This window comes from Vipera ursinii (assembly GCF_947247035.1).
Source record: "Vipera ursinii genome assembly, chromosome: Z".
NCBI lineage: Eukaryota > Metazoa > Chordata > Lepidosauria > Squamata > Viperidae > Vipera > Vipera ursinii.
In genome coordinates, this window is record NC_139517.1 from 34,010,949 (window position 1) to 34,036,384 (window position 25,436).

At 43.4% G+C, this 25,436-nt stretch overlaps 1 protein-coding gene across 1 annotated transcript; it reads left to right on the forward strand.

Annotated features, from left to right (window-relative positions):
* Positions 1-5,337: 5,337 nt before the first annotated feature.
* SOCS7 (suppressor of cytokine signaling 7) lies at positions 5,338-25,106 on the forward strand. The gene is made up of 10 exons (XM_083376808.1): positions 5,338-6,503; positions 12,440-12,504; positions 15,783-15,887; positions 18,348-18,452; positions 18,626-18,756; positions 20,038-20,206; positions 20,451-20,579; positions 22,476-22,611; positions 23,627-23,783; positions 24,952-25,106. The coding sequence occupies exons 1-9, from the start codon at positions 5,416-5,418 to the stop codon at positions 23,745-23,747; spliced, it is 2,049 nt and encodes a 682-aa protein (XP_083232934.1). The 5' UTR covers positions 5,338-5,415; the 3' UTR covers positions 23,748-23,783; positions 24,952-25,106.
* Positions 25,107-25,436: the final 330 nt, after the last annotated feature.

Below are 25,436 nucleotides of genomic sequence, written 5' to 3' on the forward strand. Positions count from 1 at the left end.
TCCTTTATTCAATTAGATGGATCAATAGCAGGGGGGGACCAGCTACCCTACCACCTTACCAATTCACCTGTCCCTGGGGTCTCATGAGGAAGACATAACGTTTATAGTGGCCCCAGGCATGGAATGCCCAATGATTTTAGGACTGGAATGGCTGAAGAAATGGAACCTCGGGATAAACTGGAGGACAGCAGAACTCAACTTCCCAAAAGGGGAGCAGGAAAACATAACCTAAGACGTGGTTTGGGGTGGGTCCTGACATGTTGTATATATTAAAGTGTCCTCAACTGTTTGGGCACCAGGGACCAATTACATGGACAAAGGTTTTTCCGTGGACCGGAGGGGGTGTTGTTTCATGTACTGCCTGCATCCCATGGATGGGGCTTTGCTTGATTGTGTGGACTGGTTTCTGGCATGCCGTGGACCGGTACCGGTCTACGGACCGGGGGGTGGAGACCCCTGTATTAAAGGATTATGTAGTGCCATGCAGATGAGACTTGTGTGGGCTGGATGAGAAAATTGGTGGACATGTTCCTGCCATTTCCTAGTGGACAATGGATTTTCCTTGGGAACAGCAGGACAGAAGGAAATCATAAATTCTTCCCTCTACCTTCCATGGTAATTATTCTGATTGAAAATATATACCTGTTATTTTGTAAACTGCAAAGGGTTTTTTAATTGAATTAAGTTTAAATTATAAATATATATATAAATCTCTGTTTATAAACCATAAGAAATTGTTGAAGTTACCGAATTTACCATACCTTGGGTTTTAAAATATATAGTTAAGATGCCTTAGTGGAAGCCTGGGAAAGGACAGCCACGGAGGCACTTGACCGAGTTGTACCCTTGCGGCCCCTGACCCGGCGCAGATCCCAATGGGCTCCATGGTTCTCCGCGGAGCTCCGGGAGATGAAGCGTCGGAGACGGGGCCTAGAGAGCGTTTGGAGGTCCAGCCGATCTGAATCCGACCGATTGCGACTAAGAACCCATATTAGATCTTATCTCGCAGCGATGAGGGTGGCGAGGTCTAACTACTTCGCTGCCCTCATCACGTCCGCAGATAATCGCCCGGCCGCCCTGTTTAGGGTGACCCGCTCCCTCCTTAATCAGGAGGTGAGTGAGGAACCCTTGCAGGGACGTGCCGAGGAATTTAGTCAACATCTTTCGGACAAAATCGCTCGGATTCGGACCGGTTTGGACTCCGACTGGGCAGTATCGGACGATCAGGACACGAGCGGTCTTGTCAATGTCACCTGGGAGGAGTTAGATCCTGTAACTCCGGAGGAAGTGGACAGGATCATGGGGAAGCTGAGCTCCACCACATGTTTATTGGACCCGTGCCCTTCCTGGCTGGTTTATGCAGCCCGGGAGGGGACACGAGGCTGGTTCCAGGCGGTTATATCTGCCTCTCTGAGTGAGGGTAGTTTTCCCGCCGCCTTGAAAGAGGCGGTGGTAAGACCTCTCCTCAAGAAGCCTGCCTTGGACCCGGCTGTTTTGAATAACTTTCGTCCGGTCTCCAACCTTCGCTTTCTTGCGAAGGTTGTTGAGAGTGTGGTGGCGCATCAGCTCCCTCTGGTCCTGGATGAAGCGGATTATCTAGACCCGTACCAATCGGGCTTCAGGCCCGGGTACAGCACGGAGACGGCATTGGTCGCACTGGTGAATGATCTCTGGAGGGCTTGGGACAAGGGATATTCCTCTGTCCTAGTCCTATTAGACCTCTCAGCGGCTTTCGATACCATCGACCATGGTATCCTGCTGCGGCGTCTCAGGGGATTGGGAGTGGGAGGCACGGTTCTTCAGTGGTTCTCCTCCTATCTCCTGGGACGCTCGCAGTCGGTGTTGGCAGGGGGGCAGAGGTCGACTGTGAGGCCTCTCGTTTGTGGAGTCCCTCAGGGGTCGGTCCTCTCGCCTCTCCTGTTCAACATCTACATGAAACCGCTGGGTGAGATCATTCATGGTTTTGGAGTTGGGTATCATCAGTATGCCGATGATACCCAACTTTTCATTTCGACCCCAAACCACCCCAGTGATGCCCTCGACGTGATGTCCCGGTGCCTGGAGGCGGTCCGGGTCTGGATGGGGAGGAACAGGCTTCGACTCAACCCTGACAAGACTGAGTGGCTGTGCGTACCGGCATCTCGGGATATTCAGGATATCCCACCCCTCACTATGGGGGGTGAGTCATTACCTCCTGTAGATAGGGCTCGCAACTTGGGAGTCCTCCTAGATTCAAAACTCTCCTTAGAAGACCATATTGTAGCTGTGACTAGGGGGGCCTTCGCCCAGGTTCGCCTGGTGCGCCAGTTGCGGCCCTATCTAGACCGGGATGCCTTAGGTACGGTCACTCATGCGCTCGTGACCTCTCGTCTTGATTACTGCAACGCTCTCTACATGGGGCTACCCTTGAAGACCACTCGGAGGCTCCAACTGGTACAGAATGCAGCCGCGAGAGTTGTACTGAGAGTTTCCCGATACTCCCATGTTACACCTTTGCTCCGCGAGCTGCATTGGCTACCAGTTGTCTTCCGGGTGAGGTTCAAGGTGTTGGTTATGACCTACAAAGCCCTTCATGGCATGGGTCCGGAATACCTTGGGGAGCACCTGCAGCCGGCGTCAACTTCCCTCCGCCCAGTACGCTCCCACAGAGAGGGCCTCCTCAGGGTGCCACCGGTCAAAGAATGCCGACTGGTGGCCCCCAGGGGGAGGGCGTTCTCTGTGGGTGCACCGGATTTATGGAACCATCTTCCGGTTGAGCTCCGGATGGCGCCCGATCTCCGCTCCTTCCGGCGCGATCTTAAAACCCATCTCTTTAAACAAGCTGGCCTGGCCTGATGGGACGGGGTGGGATTTTTAATTAATGAATTTTAATCTTAAATTTGTATTAATTTTATGGGCATTGTTTAATTATGTTTTAATAATCTTAATTTTTGTATCTAGTTTTTTATGTATTGCCCTGTTCACCGCCCTAGGGAGAAGGGCGGTATATAAATTAAATTAATAAATAATAAATAAATAATAAATAAATGAATTCGCTAAAGACTAGTTTTCTCTGAAGTTCAGGTACTTCCTATACATGGTGACTTTTTGAGGCATAGGTCTGAATTAAAACATAACTTTTTATATGATATGAATTTAGGTTTATAATTCCTTGGCAGGAATAGATGGTATGTGAAATTATTATTAAAATCAAGATTGCATGATCCATCCTGATTCTTAGAACTGTCCTGGGTGATCCAGGGTCTAAGGAAGGGTCTACGACAACTCGCCATGGCCAACATGCCATGGCCTACTTGGCATAGCCAATTTGTTGTAGCCTATTTGACACAACCAACTTGTTGCACTCAACTCGGGACAGCCAGCTTGTTGCAGCCAACTCACCACAGCCAACATTGCAGCCAACTTGCCAGGGGACAACTCGCAATGGCCAACTTGCTGCAGGACAAGAGTTACACTAATATCAAAGAAATGGTGGAATAGAATAATTAAACAAAGGGTGCCAAAGGAGGGGCAAACTGAAATGTAAGTGACAAAATTTAAATAAAGTTTTAATTATTTTAAATAATTAACTTGAATTGTTGAATTGTCCCACAGAAAGTTGTCCCATGGTGAGTTGGCCGGGGTGAGTAGTCCTGCGCCTAGTTAGTTGGCTGTGGTGAGTTGACCCTGGTGAACTGGCTGCAGCGAGTCATCCCATTCTGTTAGGGAAAGCTGCAGATTGTACTCTTCTCATTGAGTCTTAAGGCAGTGCTTTTCAACCTTTTTACCCATTGTACCACTTTTAGGATATCGCAATATCCGAGTACCACCAGTCGCCTAGCAAGGTGTCAAAAACGTGATGACAAAAAAAAGAAAGAAAAAAGTGATGAAGTATAGGTAGTCCTCGACTTGCAACAGTTCACTTAGTGACTGTTTGAAGTTACAATGGCACTGAAAAAAGTGCCCCCCAAGCCACACCTGAGCAAGACACCTGCCTGCCCGCCAGGTAGCGCTCTTCCTCCTGTCTGAGGTTTTCATTGTTGTGAGCATTTCTGTTGAGGATTGGCAGCAGGGGTGGGGCAGGGTGTGTTTAGTTTTTATTCCCCCCATCTGCTGGGTGGCTGCAGGTTTTGGTCACTTCACATGACCCTGGGACACTGTGACCGTCATAAATATGAATCAGTTGCCAAGCATCTGAATGTAAATCACAAGACCCTGGAGATGCTGCAACATTCCAGCTGATCGGCGCTTCTTCTGGGCTCAGCTGGAGCCTGGCGCTGATCCTGGCGCTTCCACTGAGCCCTGACAGCCCTGAAGCTCCAGCCATCTCTCGCTCAGGCTTGTGTGGTGCTGCCATTCCCCTCCCCAGCTACCACTTTTCTAGGATGGTCGTGTACCACCTTCCAGATGCCGATGTACCACAGGTGGTATCCATACCACTGGTTGAAAAGCCTTGTCTTAAGGTGTATTTCTAAGCCACATCTATGCATTAGGCAGGGAAGGGAACTCCAAAAAATCACTACATGAGCACTTGATATTTTTCCCCCTCTTAATTGCACTGGGACAGGAACAATAATATAGAATTAGGAGATGTATTTTTATTTATATTCCATCTATTTTTTTAATAAATAATGCAAGGGGACGAACATGCCCAATAATGTACTCTTTCCTGCTTCTATTTTCCCACAACAACAATCCTGTGAGGTGGGCTGATATTTACTTCAATCTCAGTTTTTAGTTCAGCCTCTGACCATGGAAAAGATGTTCTAAACATGTCCTTTATTTCCAGAACATTTTCATATCACACATTAAATCACAAACCAGCCAACCACAGTGTAGCTTCTCAGCCGTGAGAGAGCTATTAAGTCCTTGCTTCGGTGTATCTTGCAAAAAGGATATTCCAGCCAAACGTTTTATTGCGCGCTCATCCTGCTTCATAAATGGAATAGTTAAGGCTTGCTTTTCAGTCGTACCCCTCCCGTTTCCTAAAGCAACTTTTAAGCAGGGAAAAATCACGAAACCCTGATAACACATTGCCTTCTGAAACGGCCAACCATGTGCCAGCATCCAAAGTTTGGGACGGACTTGTCAAAAAGAAAGCAGGAAGATTCTTCCCAGGTGCTGCCTGAAAGCGATAGGGGGCGTCGCAGAGCCCCTATCGCTGAAAAAAAACCCCAAACAGCTGGGAAAGCGACGGGCTAGGGGGAAAGGCTGTGGGAGGAGTGCGTGCAGTGCAAAGAGGGTTGGCCGACTTGGAGATCGCATCATCGGCGCATCAGCGGAAAGGGAAGTCGGAGGGCGTGCACACCCCCTGCTCGGGCGGGCCCCAAAGCAAGCAAGGGTGGAAGGGAAAGCTTTTGAGCTCTCGGTAGCCGATCTGGACCAGTTGGCCTCCCAGTCCAGGTTGCTGGCTGAAGACGCCTAATATTTTGCTTCATGCAATGCACCGCCTCCCTTAGCGCGATGCAACGGGCCGGAGGAGGAGGAGCGGCCGCAGCAGCAGCAGAGCCCGGAGGAGGCAGTGGGAGAGGAGGTGACAACGGCGGTGAGGCGGTTGCAGCAGCTGCGGCCTCTTATCGGGTGCTGAGTCGCTTGCTGGGGTACGGCGGAGCAGAGTCAGGCGCAGCCGGCTTGGGGCTGGGCAGAGCTGTTGGAGAGACTGCCGCTATTGCAACTCGAGATCGCGGAAGGGCGGGTGGGTTGCGGGGCTCGCAGCTTCTGGTCTTCCGCCCGGGAGAAACTGGAGAACCTTCGGCAGGGTCCCCAGCCGGCTATCTGCCGCCGCCGCCGCCGCCGCCACTGCCTCAGCCACCGCCGTCGGAGCTCCTGTGCGCTAGGCATCGGTGCGCTCTCCTGGATGCTCCGAAGGGCGATCCAGGAGGAGGACGATGCTGGAGCGGGATGCCGGGTGGCTTCATTTTCTCTCCGGGAGCCGGCCTGGAGTTACACCTGGCGGCTCTGGGTCTTCATCAGGCGCCTTCGACGGTGCTAGGAGGGCTGGGCAAGCCTTCCGGCGATTGCTCCTGTATGAGCCTCTTGCCTCAACCGGCGATGGTCCCGCCGCCCACTCTGTCCCTGTTACCCCCGGGGGAGGAGACCAGCGACGCCCTGCTGGTGCTAGAAGCTCTGGGCCCTGACGAGGAAGATGAGGAGGAGACGGCTGTAGGGCAGGCCGAGCCCTCCAGTAACGCCAGTACGGAGAGCAGCCGCGTTCCGTTACCCGCTGCAGCCCTCCCGGTGTTCGCTGCTGCTGCTCCGTCGGCAGGCCCGGCATCCGCCGTTGCTACCCCCCGCCCCAGCTCTTCGGCCCACTCCAGGAAAGGTTCGTTGAAGATTCGCCTGAGTCGCCTTTTCCGCACCAAGAGCTGCAGTGGGCCACCCTGCAACCCCGGGGCCGCCGCTGGAGCACGCCGGATAGGAGAGAGGGAACTTCTACAAGCCGCTACTGCCCCAACCCCCTCGGGCACGGCAGGAAGCCTCCCCGATGTGTCTCAACCTGGCTACCGGGAACAGGACTCGAGCAGGTGAGGAGACGCTGGGCCACTGGAATATGGATTAAGGAAGGAGTATTGAGCATGCTGGTGTCCCTTTGCATCAATCTGGCAGGGGGCAGATTGAAGGGGGGGATTAGGGTGGGTAAAGTGGATATGGAAACTGCTGCCTTGCAAGCATCTTCAGCCTCCTTCCCTTTGGCCTCAGTTGTGGAATTGTGTTGTGTAGTCCCAGCTAGCATGGCAAGTCCTCAATAGTGCAAATATTGAAGAGAAAATATCTCAAGGCTTCCATATTTTGTGACCATTGGCTGTTTTTGTCCAGAGTTTGAAATTGAAAGGATCCAGTTGTATTTGTGATGTATTCTCAAACCTGTTGGAAGGAATTCACTGACCATATTTCTACCATTACTTGTCATTGGTGGATATACCTTGCCTTGTATATATTGTCCCATTATTCAGTTTTTGGTATCTCCGGTTAGAAAGGTTTTACTTGGGATCTTTGAGTGTTGCTACTAATCAGCGTAAATAGCGTTTACAATTTGGTTGCCCAGTTGTAAAGAAAAGTAGTAAAACTTTACCTTACATTAAATTAAATAGAAAAATGAGTAGTTATGACTTTGCATCGGAATGCCAGTTTCATTCTTGGTGAATTTTTCTGTTCAATCCTGTCCCCAATTCTTGGAGACTTGCCTGGACAAGTCCTTACAGTTTTCTTGGTGACTGATTTGCCATTGCCTCCTTCCTTGAGCTGAGAGAAAGTGGCTGGCCCAAAGTCACCCAGCTGGCTCTGTGCCTAAGGCAGGACAAGAACACATCCTGTTTCTAGCCTGATCCCTCAACCTTTACACCAAACTGGTTCTTTGGTTACATGTTCCTTAGTCCTCTGAAAATGGTCTGAGCCACTTTTCCCAACTGTTTACAGATGTTGTCCTTGAGGGACCTAATATAAAAAGAAATAGGAACCAAGGTTCTTGTCCCACCTCTGCCTGTGCGATTGTGAGTGTGGGGAAAGCTGCAGTGCTGGGGACTGACTTACTTTTTCTTGCAAATTGCAGTATGTGTGTGACACAAATCAGGGTGATTAAAAATGATGAAACTTATGTCACAGTATCACAGTGCAACTCAAGCCTTGCATCCAGGGTTGGGAATTTATACATAAGTCAGGTGGTTTATAAAATGCATTTTTTTGTCATTTGTTACCTTCTGCAGATGTCTCTGAAATGACTGAAGGTGGCTTCCTTAACAGAAGGGCCTTTGACAATTTCTAGTAATTTTTGGAAGGATTTGTGATTCTGAGCTTGCTTAAGAAAAAAAAACATTCATTCAGAAAAAGTGTTTCTTTCATCCACAGCTCTGAAATGTCAATAAATGAAGACAACCTATTACTATTTCTATGAGATTTCATATGGATTTTTTCATAGATTGACTTTGCCTGCTGATATAATATTGGTTAGTTTAATCTGTCTACTTTACAGGTTCACGTACCACTTTAAAATATAAACTAACCACAAGCTGTGTTGCTCATCCAGTTTGGGTAAAAGATAATGGGATAGTTTGTGGTTTAATATTTATACAAATTTGCAAGGAAAAGATTTATTTATTTATTTTATTTTTATTTTTTTATTTTAATTCCATTTATATCCCGCCCTTCTCCGAAGACTCAGGGCGGCTTACAAGCTTAGCAGTAGCCTTCATTCTATGTACATGCCTGCTTATTAGGGCTTTCACACACACCCCAAGCGGCATTATTACAAAGTCAGCTTAATTGCCCCCAACAATCTGGGTCCTCATTTTACCTACCTCGGAAGGATGGAAGGCTGAGTCAACCTTGAGCCTGGTGGGATGCGAACCTACACTAATTGCAGGCAGCTGGTGTTACTTAAGGAGGCATTAGCCCACTGCTCCACCAAGGGTCTTTTTTTTTCCAGATACTGAATTTTGTAAAGTGCTGACTAAATTTGCTGGCTCTGGAATAAAATACATGCATAGAGTGATGGAATTCACTTGGCTTAGTTGTTTCTTTTTTCAACAAAGTTTTCCATTTTGCTTTTTACAGTATGCTTCTAGATATGTTGGACTGCCATTCTCTTCATTCACTTCTGTTTTGACTCTTATAGTCTTTTAGTTTGGGAAGGAGCCAGGTTGGCAGAGACTGCAATGTGCTACATAAAACTGTTGCTTTTATTTTGTTTACCCTTGATTTGATCAAGGCTATGTGCTATGCTAAAGCCTTTGTTTGTGTGGATCATAACAAACTGTGGCAAGTTCTTAAAGAGATGGGTGTACCAGACCATCTTATTTGTCTCTTGAGAAACCTATATGTGGGCCAAGAAGCAACAGTGAGAACTGGACACGGAACCACTGATTGGTTCAAAATTGGGAAAGGAGTCCGGCAAGGCTGCATACTGTCGCCCTGCCTATTTAACTTATATGCAGAGCACATCATGAGAAAGCCAGGGCTAGCTGAATCAAAAGTTGGAATTAAGATTGCCGGAAGAAATATCAACAACCTCAGATATGCAGATGATACCACTCTAATGGCAGAAAGTGAAGAAGAACTAAAGAGCCTCTTGCTGCGGGTGAAGAAGGAGAGTGCAAAAGTTGGGTTGAAACTTAACATTAAGAAAACGAAGATTGTGGCATCCGGCCCTCTCAATTCCTGGCAAATAGATGGGGAAGAAATGGAGGTAGTGACAGATTTTATTTTCCTGGGCTGCAAGATCACTGCAGATGGGGACTGTAGCCAAGAAATTAAAAGACGCTTGCTCCTCCCCTGTCAACAAAAGTGCGCATAGTCAAGGCTATGGTCTTCCCAGTTGCAATGTATGGCAGTGAAAGTTGGACCATAAAAAAGGCTGAGCGCCAAAGAATTGAGGCCTTTGAACTATGGTGCTGGAGAAGACTCCTGTGAGTCCCTTGGACTGCAAGGTGATCAAACCGGTCAGTCCTAGAGAAGATCAACCTTGACTGCTCTTTAGAAGGCCACATCTTGAAGCTAAAACTCAAATACTTTGGCCACCTAATGAGAAGGAAAGACTCACTGGAGAAGAGCCTAATGCTGGGAAAGATTGAGGGCAATAGAAGAAGGGGACGATAGAGAATGAGGTGGCTGGATGGAGTCACTGAAGCAGTAGGCGTGAGCTTAAATGGACTCCAGAAGATGGTAGAGAACAGGAAGGCCTGGAGGAATGTTATCCATAGGGTCGCGATGGGTTGGACAGGACTTTGCAGATAACAACAACAACAACAACAAATGTGCTACTGCTGATTCAAAATAGGGTTCGAATTAATGTGCATCTCCCACATTGATGTTAAATACTTTGGCCAACTAGACTCATAAATTAATGATCAATTGCAAGAATTTGGTTACAGTGGCTGGTTAATTCACACTCAGGCGGATCCTTTATAATTCAGTGTTAAATATATTTTACATGAAGAAGATCTCAGGAATCTTTGATCAGGCACTTGAGCAGTAATGTAGTGTGAAAAAAACAACAACTGTGTCATTCTTGAATTGTTTCCAGTTACAGCAGAAAGCATTGGGAGCAGAAGTCTTGGGTAGCTCTCTTCTACTCTAATCAGCATGGCTAGTATTTGGAGGTGGCAAGAATTACAAGCCAGAACCTCTTAAGAGAACCTCCTTCCGATGTTGAGGAAAATGGGGGCTGCTGAAGTTCTTAGTTGATTTTGAAGGAACCATATTTTCATTCCTGTGACCTGAGATCTCTTTCAGTTCTTGATTTCAAGAGTTGAAACACGGACTGGCCCTGGTATAACCTAGGACACATAAATCTATCATAACATGTATAGGACAAAAAAAACCTGATAAATTAATGCTGCAAAAAAAGGCTGCTATTTTCTTAACTGTCCTCATTTGTGTTTCAGTGCGCTCAAGTCAATGACCACATTTATGAACATGCTAAACTACCTGATTACTAAATCTAGCACTTTGCCTGGGTTGTGGGTCAAACTAATTAAGATAGTTTATTCATTTCATTCTGCGTTGTTATCTGGATCTGTAATTAGGCCTTCTCCTTTCTGGACACAGAAGCAGGAAAGTAAAGCATCTATTAAAATGAATCTGCTGCAGCCTCATCTCTTTTTCTTTGATTTCCTTTTTCTGATTTCTCTCTCTCTCTCTCTCTCTCTCTCTCTCTCTCTCTCTCTCTCTGTGTGTGTGTGTGTGTGTGTGTGTGTGTGTGTGTGTGTGTGTGTAAAATGAGGATGAGCAGAGACAAATTGACCCTGGCTGTTGTGCCTTTTTGACATGGGTGCCATTTCCTCTTTTTTCTTAGACAGCAAAATATCTTGGGATAGCACTTTTGAGTCAGAAGGCTTAGTGTTAATAGAAGTTCAAGCACTGCTAAATAAAGAATTAAATTATTGTGGAAACATCTATTAATAAAGCCATGCTTCTCTCTGAAATTGGACTTCCAGATTAGCAAAACTGAAAAGTCATGGTTTGGCTTCTTCTTTTCACCCGTGATACATTTTGGCTGTGTATATACATATTCACTCAGGTCATAACAAAAATATTTAGCGTTTATACAACATGCTAAGTAGTTTTTTTTTGCTGTAATTGTTTAGTGTGGGTTAGTCTGTAGTTTAGTATATTTTGTTCTGGCAAACCTAAAAAAATGAATTAATTCTTAAAACATGTCTGCAAATCTGTATTGGTAGATACTGTATTGGTGAAGAGAGTTCCATCATGGAATGTTCCTTAGTACCGTATTTTCCGGCGTATAAGACGACTTTTTAACCCATGAAAACCGTCTCAAAAGTCAGGGGTCGTCTTATACGCCGGGTGTTAGGGTTAGGGGCGGTTTTATTGTCCGATGTTACAGGAAAAACCAGAGGCAACACCCCTCCACACATACACACACGCAGGCAACCTCGGCAGCTCATTGATAGGGGGAGGAAGGGGGAGAGAATCACAAATTTGCTGTCTGTTGTCAGGCCCTGTGGGCCTGACACTATGCAGGGGGTCTCATTCCCAAAACAAGCCCTGTTTCACCTACTCACCCCGCCTCCACTGCACACGGCTCGCTCCATGACCCGGCGCTCCGACAAACAAGGGAGGAGGTCGCCCGTAATCAGCAAGCCCGACTATCAGCTGATCGCCAGTTCCTGGCTCTGCAAACCCGACGACCAGCTGCTTCACGGCGTTTGCACGCGCCTGCATCGCAGGGCTTTGCTGAGGACCCCGCAGGCACTCAGGAGGACAGTCCAGTTTGCCTTGCTGTACAGGGAGTCTGGGCACTACAAAACATGCTAGCTGTTCCCTTGCCTGCCGATGGACCTGTGCCGGGACTGCATGCTATAGCCTGCACGCTGGAGGCAAGGGCCGGCTGTTTTCCATCGGTGTCAGATGGACTGGAGCCAGGGACTGCTGGAGGGCGGCCCTGGGACGTGTGGACGAGCCCGCTGGAGCCAGATGCGGATGGGGGGGCAGTTGGTTGGAGAGGGATAGGCACACACTGGGAGCACATTAGCGTTTTCACCCAGGTTGGGGTAGAGGGGGTTTGGAGAAGAGTCACCCAGGATACTAACAGCAGCAATTTCTTGACATTGGGGCAGCTTAAAAATATTGTACACTACAGAGAAAGAAAAAGTAAAGCCACTTTTCAGTACATGTGCTCAGTCCTTCCTCCCTCTCTTCCTCCCTCTCTGCATTATAGAGGTTGTTTTTTTTAAGTTGCTCTATGGATTTTTCACTTTTTAATTGTTTCCCCCCCTCTTTGGTGATAATAGAAAAATGGAACATAAATTAAAATAATAAATGGGCAGCCTTATGTCCAAATAATTGATTTCTTCAGAGCTAACCTCCATTCTTTTTATAGATAAGAGGTAATAAAGGGAAGAGTTTATGCTATAGTTGAATCAGATCTTATTGTGGATATAGATAAAAGGAGAGATGAATGCAAACGTATCTTTATTTATAGACTCTTTTGTCTGTATTTTTGTAGAAAACAAAGATTGATGCGAACACAAAGTGCCTTTTCTCCAGTTGCGTTTGGTCCCCTCTTCACAGGTGAGTGTTGAACTTGAGGCTTCACTATTATTGAAGGAAGCCCTTTATTTTTACTCAGGTTTGCATACATAATATGTTGCTATTAGACTTTGAGTAATGCTATTGATTAAAAAATAGCTAGTTTTTGAGTGATTCTGATTTTTTTAACAAAAATATTAACAAATATCATGAATATATTATATATTTTCTCATCCACAAAGTCTTCTGTAGAATAGCTTTCCCCAACCTGATAATATTCAGGTATTGAACTTCATGTCTGATAATCCACAGATGTCATAGGGGAAGACTGTCTTAGGGTTTCTCTTAAGGAACCTATCCCAATGTCACAGAAGGTTCACAGAATAAATTGAATGAGAGATTGTCTAGCTGTTTCAACTTTTCCCCAATGTCAAGTCCATCATAAAATAGAATATTAGTAGCTGTTGCTATGTATTGGTCTCTCTCCTAGAATACAAAAGAGTCCTGTTGCCCAAACTGGGATAGCAACTGCCTAATATCTGATTTCTAATAAAGCATATCCTTCTTTTTAGCTGAAGACACAAACACCTAACTGAAATCAGCTGAGATTACACGGAATCAGTTCAGATTAAAATACATATACCAGTGTCATGAAGATTCCCATAGAATCCCAAATCTATCATAGAATTAGAGCCAAGGAAACAGGAAGAAGAAAATGTTTCTAATTTCTAAGTAATATAATAGCAAGCTGGGCATGTCCTGCAGAATTTACGGTAAATTCCAACAATATTAAGGTGAAAATTTTAAAAGCTGGACAGATGACATGGACAGATGACATGGACAGATGACATGGTTGGAATCCACAGAGCATACTATAATTCCAGATCCAAGGACATGATTTGGTTACACAGTTTTGCATAAAGAGCACACATTAATATTTCCAAGAAAACTATATATATATTGATGCATTTAGCTGAAAGCTCACCAGTTGTTGATGTATTGGGGCAATATTGAGACCTGGCTTTGAAATTTGGAAACTATCTGCCTTCTGTCTGTTCCAGGTAGCCATTTAGCTCTGGTTGTTCTTGAAACTTTCTTTCCTTCAGCTTTTGCATATGTCTGGGGACTTTAGGGATGGTGAATTATGGTCAGCGTTTCAAGGTGCTTGGCGTTTTGTACCTACTAAGTATTTGGATTGCAGACATAAATCCAGAAGCTGTTCTCAATATTGGATACATTGCTGTACCATATGATAGGAGTATCTTTTCTTCAGTGTGAGGTAGAATATTATACAGGTGGTCCTTGATTTACAATCCCAATTGAGCCCAATTTTTTGAAATATATTTTATTGATTTTTTACAATAACAATCTTTAGTGCTTGGTAAACAGTATGTTGTCTGAGTTCATATATTTTAAAAACAATAATAATTAATTTCTATAGTTCCATAATCAATATATTGATTAATGATACATTGCTTAGATCTTCTCTTCTTCCAGTAGTATTCTTCTTTTGTCAACATTAAACAAATATAGTTCTTAATATTTTTGATACATACAAAGTTGTATATTAGTATTTTTCTTGTGTTTGTACAAATAACAGTAACATCACCATATAACATCTTTTCTGATCAGCCTATATTTCAATTGTATTTATTAAAGTTATCTTGTTAAGTCATTATATGTCCTGTTTTCAAGATTCTTATTTAAGCTTAATTTCCCCACTGTATTCAAACCATTCTTAACAGTCATAATTTTCTCAAAGTTAATTACCTTTAAATATCCATACTTTCCATTCACATACACTATCCCAATATTTTTACATTTCATATATTATAAAAAATACTATACTATTGTATATCTTGTTCCTCTTACTGTAGAGCTCCTTTATATCCATAATTTATCTATTCTTTTAACCAGTGCTTTTTTTGTAAAAGAAAAAGGTGCCAGAACTCACACATGTCATACAACCCGCCTTGCCTACCCTACAAGGTTCCATCCAAAAAAGGTGCCAGAACTCCGTTCTGAGCGTTCTATGAGAAAAAAAAGCCCTGCTTTTAACTATAGTCAAACAAGTGACTAATCATATAGCACTCCATCTGTTAAATCGAGTCAAATCTCTAGATTCATGAGCCCAAAATTTCTGCTGCTAAATGAGATAGTTGTTAAGTGAATTTTGCCCTATTTTACATCACTTGTTAATGAATCTGGCTTCCCCATTAACTTTGCTTGTCAGAAGGTCGTAAAAGATGATTGAATGACCCCAGGTCACTGCAATCATCATACACATGAATCAGTTGCCAAGTGTCTGAATTTTGATCACATGACCATGGGGATGTTGCAGTGGTCATAAGTATGAAAAATGGTTATAACTCACTTTTTTCCAGTGCCGTTGTAACTTCAAATGATTACTAAATGAACTATTGTAAGTCTGGGATTACCTGTATTTCCCCAGCCCAACTCATAAAGGTGTTTTCTTTGTGAGGATTGTCTTTGCTATTTGTGGTTATAAACAAAAATCTGCTGGTCAAGGCTGTGTCTTCTTTGCTCCTTAAATCTTTTGTAAATAAGCTGTGGATATTCACATACATATATGAAATACAAGACTATTCTGTCCCTTCAGATACAGATTAAATACAGTTTCAAGTCCAGTATTTGGCCCAGATATTCCCTTAGCAAAACTTGCTTCAGCAAGTTTGAGAGTCAGCTAAATCCTCGAGTTTAATTATTCATAAGCAAGGGAAATGAACATACTTACATAATGGCTTTTTGGCTCTAAAAATGGCCCACAAGATAGCTCATGAGACAAAGAATATTAAAAGATAACAATCGTTTACAATCTTTTCAGTATTCGGCTGAATTAAAATCTTGTTTTTGGTTAAATTCCTTAAAATGAGATGACTCATGTGACTGTCCAAAGTCATGGCAGGTGAAAGTACCTTATTTTCCTTTGGAAGGGACTTGTGCTACCACAGAAAGGCTCTGTTGTATATTCCTATTAGGCAATTATTTTGATTGATATAGAATGATCAGCTGATCAATTTCTTAATCACTAACATCTGAAATACATAGCTCGGAAAGCAATCTGGTTGCCATTCATTTAACTGATCATAGTTTTGGACACACAATGTGTGTCTACATGGTAGGAAATTTAATTAGGATTCAACCATGACATATGCCTGGGGTCAGAGATTGCTCTGTTTGGTGATATTGGACCTGCACGTCTGACATAAACAATAACTCTCAAATGTGCTAGAGGTGAAGTTACATTTGCATTAAGGCTGCAAAGCATTTTTTTCTTTTTCCCCCCCCTCTCTCTCCAGGTGAGACAGTATCGCTGGTAGATGTTGATATCTCTCAGCGTGGCCTGACATCGCCACATCCTCCCACACCTCCACCTCCTCCACGACGAAGCCTCAGCCTTCTGGGTACCGCTTGCTTCTTTTTCTGCCTTCTTTCCAAACTGTGTTTCCATTAGCATCTTTCTGCAGAAAAGGAGGATGGCATATTCTTCACCCTTGAGACAATATGTTTGAATACAGATAGTCCTCATTTAGTGACCACACTTGGGAATGACAATTCAGTCACAGTCACTAAGTAAACTGCAATCACGCTTATGATCTTACTTCAGCTTTCTTTCCAACTTGAGAAAGTTGTAAATGGAAGTTGTAAAGTCACTTTTTCATTACTGTCATAACTTCATATGGTGGCTATATGAGGCAGTCACTAAAGAAGGACTACCATTAAGTGGATTTCCTTGGAATTCTTTATACCATACAATCCAATCTCATTTTTTTAAAAAATGAGAATGATGTCAAAACAGTAACTTGGCATATATTCTCAGTTCTGTAATTATTCTGGTTTTTTTCCTTTTCCCAAATCCTAAGATATGCAGTCCACATTCAGAACTAAATTCTTCAGCTCTATAAATTACGTCAATCTGCACGTTTTTCACAGCTCTGCTTCTGCTAGCCATGGTGTGAAGGACACTAACGGCGCTTTTGCTTCCCTTTCTGAAGCTTTGGCTTAGTACTCCCTTTAGTTTCTCAGATTCTGTCTAGCCTTTTCTTTGTCTTTTTTTAATCCTATGTGTTCTGTACCAGCCTGCTACCGGCCCTGCAGAAAAGGCAGGGACAACCCTTTTATAAACGGCAAGAGGCTGGAATTAAGCCTGCCAAATTTATTAAGATAAAACAGAGCAAAACAAGATACCAACCATGAAACAGGAGCTATGAAACAGGAACTAATCAAGCGGTTGCCTTCAGCAAACCAGCCCTCCCACGCATTCCCCTTTTATACAGTTCAGGGCGTGGCTTCTCTCTGCCTCCTTCTGAGGTGCCCCATTGCCTTCCTCTGTTTACTCCTGATTGACTGCCTCCTGCGTCAGGCGTCCTTGAACAGGGCCAGCTGTGGGTCATCTTCATCCACGCTGTCAGGCTCACACAGCTGGGTCTCCGTGGTGACCAGGTGGGAGGGGCCTGGCTGAGGGCTCTCATCAGCAAGATCTTTAACCCCCTCAGCAAGCTCTTCAACACCCCCCTCCTCCTCTGAGTCGTCCGACCCAACTGCCGAACCCACAGGCTGACCCTGAATCACAACACTATGTGGACAGTAAGAAGGTCTACTCGTTTATGTCTTATGCTGGTTAATGCTGCAATAAAATTATGTGAAGTGAATTATTTGTAATCTTGTGCTTCCGCCTTTAACGGTTCTGAGCATTTGAAGCCACCCAGGGAACATTATTTACTTATATTGAACTAGAGAATATTTTATAACTAGAGGAATCAATAAAATTTGGTTTGCCCAGAGATGCATCACAATTATAGAAGCAGTAGGACTGAAATTACTGATTTTTTAAAAAAAATATTTAATGTGATAGGCTTTTTAATTAATTAATAAATATATATTATAAAGCCTACCACATTAAAAATTTTTTTAAAAAATCAGTAATTCCAATCCTACTGCTTCTGTGTATGTGTGTGTGTGTGTGTGCGTGTGTGTGTGTGTATTCTTAATAATTCAGTGGATAAGCACTGAAAGAAAGTCATATGTGCAAGTGAATCGGGGCAGGGAGCTGTTTGCAGAAATCACGGAAGGGAGTCGAGGGAAACCCAGGCATAGCACAGAGTGGCCAATCACAAGCAAAGAGGGTGGAGAAAGAGGACACAGAGAACAAGGAAATAAAAATACAAACAGCTATGACATTGGATGAGGAACAACAAAAGAAAACAAGATCAGTTAAGGTAGTCAAACCAAAACAGATAGGGAGGAGAAAGATTAAACAAAGGGACAGTATGACCGGATTGCAAGGAAAGCGATGTGAGACAGTCAAAGCAATCACAATTGGCTAGAGCAAGGTCCATCATGTGGCCAATGAGCAGAGCATGGAACCAAACAGGCTTACCAACGGTTTTTCAAACCTTCAATGCTTTCTCTGATGACGCTGGCAGAGGACCAGCGAAAGCTTAGATTAGGTAGATATGCTTTAAACGGTTACTTTTTATTGCTTATTATGATCTTTTAGTGATAAACGACTGTTTTTTTATCCATCCCGGTGTTTGAAGATTCTATACTTTAAATACACACACACACACACACACACACACACACACAAATATAAATATAAATATAAAATCCAGAATGTTGATAGATGTAAGATGAGATAGCCCTGACAATATTTCTTCTTGAATGGTGGCATTTAATGTAATAGTTGCCAACTAGATGAGAATAACTTGCACAAGTTTATCTATGCACATATTTTTATTGATGTAGCCAGCAAAGATGGATGTTCAGATGCTCAGAGAAAGGGAGCCCAGCATGATCCTGTCTTTTACTCTGTTGCTTTTCATATCTCCTGGACCGTGTAACCTTTTTGGTTCTTTTTCTAGACGATATCAGCGGGACGCTGCCTGCATCTGTCTTAGTGAATCCGATGGGGTCTTCATCGCTCCAGTCTTTTCCGCTGCCTCCACCGCCTCCACCACATGCCTCTGGTCAGTTCAGCTTTGCTCCTAAAGTTTTCCTGAATTTCCATGGTAAATGTTGCTAGTTGCTGGGCTTGTAGATTGAATTGCTGAATTTGGGGGCTCGACAGCATCCAGGGAACAGGGCATATGAAATAATTCCATGAAATGTCAAAATGAATCCATTTTCTTTCCTTTTCCAGAGGCATTTCCCCGGATACTCCCAATCAGAGCATCCGAAGCGGTACATAGTCAATCTGCACAGCACCTTCAGTGCCCTCTTTATCGACCTGATTCAAGCAGTTTTGCAGCTAGCTTACGAGAGTTGGAAAAAGTAAGGCTTTTACTTATTTATTCAGTAACAGTCCTCGAGCTGCTTTTCTTTTTTCTGATGATACTTTGAAAACAAAGAGCTAAAGTCAAGAGGGCTGACAACTGAATGGATTTGCAGGATATGCGCTACTGGTGTGCAAGATGAAAACTGGTTCGCTCTCTACATGGGGCTGCCCTTGAGGACTACTCAGGCTCCAGCTGGTGCAGAATGCGGCCGCGCGAGTGGTGGTGGGGGTTTCCCGATACTCCCATGTTACACCTCTACTCCGCAAGCTGCATTGGCTTCCGGTTGTCCTCCGGGTAAGATTCAAGGTGCTGGTTATGACCTATAAAGCCCTAAATGGCATGGGTCCGGGTTACTTACGGGAGCACCTGCGGCCGGCGTCAACTTCCCTTCGTCCAGTGCGCTCCCACAGAGAGAGCCTCCTTAGGGTGCCGTCGGTGAAAGAGTGTCGACTGGTGGCCCCCAGGGGGAGGGCGTTCTCTGTGGGCGCGCCAGACCTTTGGAACCGTTTACCGGTCGAGCTCCGGATGGCTCCCGACCTTCACTCCTTCCGACGTGACCTAAAAACATATTTATTTGAACAAGCCGGCCTGGTCTGATGGGTTTAGGGATATTTTAATATTATTGTATTCTTATTGAATTGGGCTGTAGTATTTAATATTTTTTTTAACTTTTGTATATTGTATTTTATTGTATTGCCCTGTACACCGCCCTGAGTCCTTCGGGAGAAGGGCGGTATAGAAATTAAATTATTATTATTATTATTATTATTATTATTATTATTATTATTATTATTATTATTATTATTATTATTATTATTATTATTATTATTATTAGCTACACATGGCCCTGTTGCTTTGCTGTTTATTTTGCTGTTTAGTACAGTGTCAGTTTGCATATTCAATATAAATAAAGGGGAGAACACATCAGGCAATGTTGGATCAATGAATCTTGCTTTGTTTAAAAAAGCTGTTCTGCAAAATAGAACGCTATGTTTCAAAATGTCAAAGATGATGGTTAATTTTTTGTCATCTGGAAGGAAACGGGCAGATGTTAGTCTTCTGGCTCAAAGTGAGGGATTGCCAGTTGCCATGCTGGCTTGAAATTCTGGCAGGTCAACTGCAGGTATCTGTTTGGATAATTAGGCTATATTTTAGCATTCTGAGCATCTGGAATTGGTTCTTTTAAAAAAAAAATATGCTCCAATGTTTGAATTTTCTTTAAATGTTGGAATCAGGTTCTTAGATAAATTATTGAATGAATATTTTCGTAAATCAGTGTGGATGGTACTGGGGCCCTATGAACTGGGAAGATGCCGAGATGAAGTTAAAGGGGAAGCCAGATGGATCGTTCCTGGTTCGTGACAGCTCTGATCCTCGCTACATTCTGAGCCTCAGCTTTCGATCACAGGGTATTACCCATCACACTAGAATGGAGCACTACCGAGGTGAGTGGAGCATTGGGCGCATTAGGGTGATTTCCTACTTAGTTCGAAAGGGAAGGATTTACCTAGGTTCACTTAATGAATTATTGTGGAATGTGATTTTCAAACCTGGATCTCTCAATGCCAGTATTGTGTCTGATGGATATATTTTATTTAAGTAAGCTTGTGCAAAGCCAGTCTCCACATACCATGCACGTCACCCCTTATACTTCCTCATTCCGTAATGGACCTGTTCTTCTTGGCTCAGGAACCTTTAGTCTTTGGTGCCATCCGAAGTTTGAAGATCGTTGCCAGTCTGTGGTGGAGTTTATTAAACGTGCTATCATGCATTCCAAAAATGGAAAATTCCTTTATTTCCTGCGATCGAGAGTGCCAGGTAATTGTGTGTGTATGTGTGGGGGGGTTGTGTGTGCTCACGTGTGTCTTTGTGTGTATTGGAGGCAACTCAGGTAGCTCTTAGATATTCTTTTGTCATGATATTTATTAACCAAGATATAGAATGAGCAGCAATTATTTTTAGCTTTTGTTGGTAAAAACATATATTCCCCCCAAACAGTAAAGTTATTCTGAAATATCCAGCAGGACAGAATGCTCTGACTTCCAGAATAAATTATTCCAGGCAATAGTTGAGTGTATGGAATGGATTGTAAAGTAAAAGTGCTTCAGATATACTTGAAGATCTGGTTTATCCTGTTCCTGAAGCCATTGTAACATTGCCATACATGCATTTCCATTAGACATTTTTAACTGGCCTGCTGGTTAAAATAATTTGGGAATGTGGAGTTGTACAGTATTTCTCCTTCACTTGCTTCAAAGGCTGAAATATAACCCAAGGATGAAGCACTTTTGGCCCTTCACTTTTGGCTTACAGCTTTCATTCTCCTTGGTAATCAGCTACGTTGCACTTGAGTGGAAATTCTCTCAAATAGCAGTGAATTAATCTACAAATTTTGACACAGAAATTATATGTGTTTCATTGACCCAAAGTTGTTCTTCCAATGACATCATACACAGGTCATATTATTCAGTTAGAGAAAGATGAATCAAATAAGCATGTTTCACAATTGTAAAGAACTTGAATGTATAAGGGGAAATGAGCAAAATTCAAATGCCCTGAATCCCAATATTTTTTTATACATGTAAATCCTCGACTTAAAACAGTTCATTTAATGAAGTTACAACGGCACTAAAAAAAGGTGACTTTTTTCACACTTGTGACTGTTGCAGCATACCCATGGTCACGTGATTTACATTTGGGTGCTTGACAGTTGGTTCATATTTATGACAGTGGCAGTGTCCTTGGGTCATGTGGCCATCTTTTGCAACCTTCTGACAAGCAAACTCAATGAGAAAGCCAGACTCACTTGACAACCGTGTTACTAATTTAACAAGTGTAATGATTCTCTTAACAAATGTGGCAAGAAAGGTCGTAAAATGGGATAAAACTGACTTTAACAAATTTCTCACTTAGCAAGATAAATTCTGTGGTTGTACATCAAGGACTACCTGTACTTAAAAACAACAACAAAAATAATAATAATGCTACAGGAAGCTCTCAGTGCTGAGAGTCACTTGTTGGGATGGGGGCGGGCATACAAATTGAAGAAATAAGACTCAAGTAACTTATATTCAAATCTTACATCTCTCTCCCATCCATACGGCATAATGGATTTAGAGCCACTTTTTTTCAGTGGAAGAAGCGCTTTTACCTTGTCTGGTTTCCAGCCTTTTGCTTCTGGCCTTGTTTATTCTAGCAGTCAGTTAGTATAGTATATCTCAGGGGTAGGCAACCTCAGCTCTTTTATTTATTTATTTATTTATTTATTTGTTTGTTTGTTTGTTTTATATACCGCCCTTCTCCCAGAGGACTCAGGGCGGTGTACAGAGCAATAAAGTAAGAATACAATAAAGCAATAAAGTGAGAAAATTTTAAAACCCAAATCCATCAGGCCAGGCCGGCTTGTTGGAATAGATATGTTTTTAGATCACGCCGGAAGGAGCGAAGGTCGGGGGCCATCTGGATGACTCAGGAATTCTGGGAGTTGAAGTCCATGAGTCATAAAAGAGCCGAGGTTGCCTACCCCTGGTATATCTCAATATTAGACTGTATGGAGTCAGGTCTCCACCAGAGGGCAGCATAATGATCAGTTCAGACAACAGCTGCAGGATTCCAACATTTGCTGTTTTCCCTTATCCTGAGAAAAATATTTCTCAATTGTTGCTGTTATGTTTTCTTATAACCTGATGTCTGCCTTTTTTTTTTAATTTACAGGTCTCCCTCCAACTCCTGTCCAACTTCTGTATCCGGTCTCTAGGTTCAGCAATGTCAAGTCACTACAGCACCTCTGCCGGTTCCAGATAAGGCAACTGGTCCGTATCGATCACATTGCAGAGCTCCCGCTTCCCAAGTAGGTCCCCTTTTTGCTTTGTGCTCCTTTCAGCTCTGACTGACTAAAGAATCAGATCTGTTGCTTTGATAAAATTAGTAGTGTCGGTCAGTTTGGCACAACATAAAAAAATACAATAGCTGTATTAATGGAGAGGTTGTAGGGTGGTGGATGCATAGAACAAAAGTCTTCAAAAATCCTGTTCAGGTGTTGGAACAAACTGTTTTGACCTTGCTGTTTGGAAGTTGTTTCACTGTGAAACGTTGTTAGAAATTTCACACCAAGGTTGAAACACCTTCAGAAAGATTATGACAACCAGTTAAGCGGGAGAAAGAGAGATGATAAGTTTCTCGAGGAAAGGGAACCAGGAACTAAAGAGGTCTGTATATGCTGCAAACACCAAAAGGTTAGGGTATCTTTATAAAAAAATGTTTATTTCCTTTAAAATCTTTGAGCATAATTTTGCAAGCTCTCATATTAGAATGCAGTTGATCTTGGCCATTTTTATACACTCAAAACATCCCTGCCCAAAGATTTGTTAGATGAAGATCTGTAGAGATAGGACTCATAGGAGTGTTGCAAACTCAATTTTTCTGGACTCCCTAATTAAAAGAGAGGGAGAGATTCATCAGTCTATTTACTTGGAATGTCTATTCCAGGGGTGTCAAACTCAATTTCATTGAGGGCCGCATCAGCATTGTGGTTGCCCTCAAGGGGCCGGGTGGGTGTGGCCAGAGTGTATATGGCCTACTGGGTGGGCATGGCCAAGTCTACATCATTCGCATCAAGGGTGCCTATGGGGGCCTGGGCAGGAGTGGGGCAGATCTGAGGGTCTCTGGCAGAAGGAGGGTCTCTGGGCCAGGACCAAGGCAGCGGGGGCCGTTCCCTCACTGTTTCCAGGATGGCTTCGCGGGCCGCATGAAACCACTTCGCGGGCCGCATCTGGCCCCTGGGCCTTGTGTTTGACATGTCTGGTCTATTCTGATTTCTTGGACCTCCAAAATTTACTGGAATCTCCTTTTCCTTCCCTGATCAGGCCTCTGATTGCATACATTCGCAAGTTCTACTACTATGACCCTCAAGAGGAAGTGTATCTCTCACTGAAGGAGGCCCAGCTGTTTTCCAAACAGAAACAAGAAGCAGATTCTTCTACGTAGTGAGAGTTCTTGTCTGTCATGCTGCTGTCACTGATGGTAATACCGTGTTTCCCCGAAAATAAGACCCAACTGGAAAATAAGCCCTAGCATGATTTTTCAGGATGTTTGTATTATAATCCCCACCCCAAAAATAAACCCCAGTTAAAATCATCAGCCAGACGGACGCATTTAGTACCGTATTTCCCCCAATATAAGACCTAGCCAGAAAATAAGCTGTAATGTGTCTTTTGAAGCAAAATTTAATACAAGACCTGGTTTTATTTTGGGGGAAACACGGGGTATAACATTGTAAATTAGAAGATTTCCTTTTTCTCTCTTTTTTCTCTCTCTCAATCTTAAGGGGTTTTAGTTTGATTGTTCTTTCATATCCTGTATTGGAAGCTTTGCATATAGTCTATATTTAAAAAACAAAAAACAAAAAAAAAACCCAGTTTCAGCTGTGCAGTTAAGCACAGTTGTATAGATAGGTAGCCCTCGACTTAATAACGGACTTAATAATTTCCCATGCTAAACAAGGCAGCTGTTAAGTGAGATCTGCCTGATTTTACATCAGCAACTGTGGCCAGTTGTTAAGCAAATCACTGCAGTTGTTAAATGGATTCCAGCTTCCCATTGACTTTATTTGTTGGGAAGCCAGCTGGGAAGTTCGCAAATAGTGACCCTACAACCCCAGGGTCCTTCAGTCATTGTAAATACATGCTAATTGCCAAGTGCTTAAATTTGCGATCTTGTGACTGTGGGGGATGCAGCAAAAGTTATAGGTGTGAGGACTTGGTGGTAAGTTACTTTTTTGAATGCTGTTGTATCTTGGCACAGTCACGAAACGAACGGTTGTTAGTCGAGGACAACCTATATTTACTCATTTTCCATTACAGAAGCCTAGTCCCCTAGTCTACCAAAAGTTTTTCCTGAATTGATATAATGCAAGCTTCCCTTGATAACTTTGGATATGTTGACAGGCTTACAATTATAAGAGCTAGAATGTGCATTTTGGATTTTAAAGCAAAGTGAATGTTAGAGTTCAAAACCAGTCCGCATGTACCTAATTATAAGCACACAGCGCATCTAGCATTATAATTCAATCTTGGATATGCAGAAAGAAAGACATGCTACATTTTTGTCCTTAACAATGTCTACACACTTTGGGGGGAGGGGGGGAGGTTTCACCTCCCACCCATCTTTCTATTTCCCATCTCCAAATTAGGAAATGGGTCACCAGTATCCTGTAGCTGGGGAAGCTGCACTGGAAAAGACTCCTGGTGTTTCCTTTCTGGCTGTCTTGGGCCTCCGGAAAAGAGTCCCGGGCTTGAACAGAAGCACAACTGTGCACAGAAATGGGCACCCATGACCCCACCTGGTTCCAAAAAAGAAGTTGGAATCCACTGAAGCTGGACTGTAGGCTCCTTAAAGAATGAAGAATGTTATTTTTCTTGTCAAATTTCTATTTTTGGCGTGCTTTTTTTTTCTATCCATATTTTCCAACATGGGAAATTATGAGCCAGTTTAACATTTTGTTTACCTTTTGGCATTTGGGGGTGTGGAGGGTGAGATTGCTACTGTCTCCAAGATTTAATGAGCAAAGCTTGCTCCCAGTTCCTGTGTCTTTGAGAATGCTGCTTTCGGAAGAAAGGTCTGAACTCCAGCTGCGTTTGGTGGTATAAAATAGTTGTTTGGGAGGGTTGAGCTTTT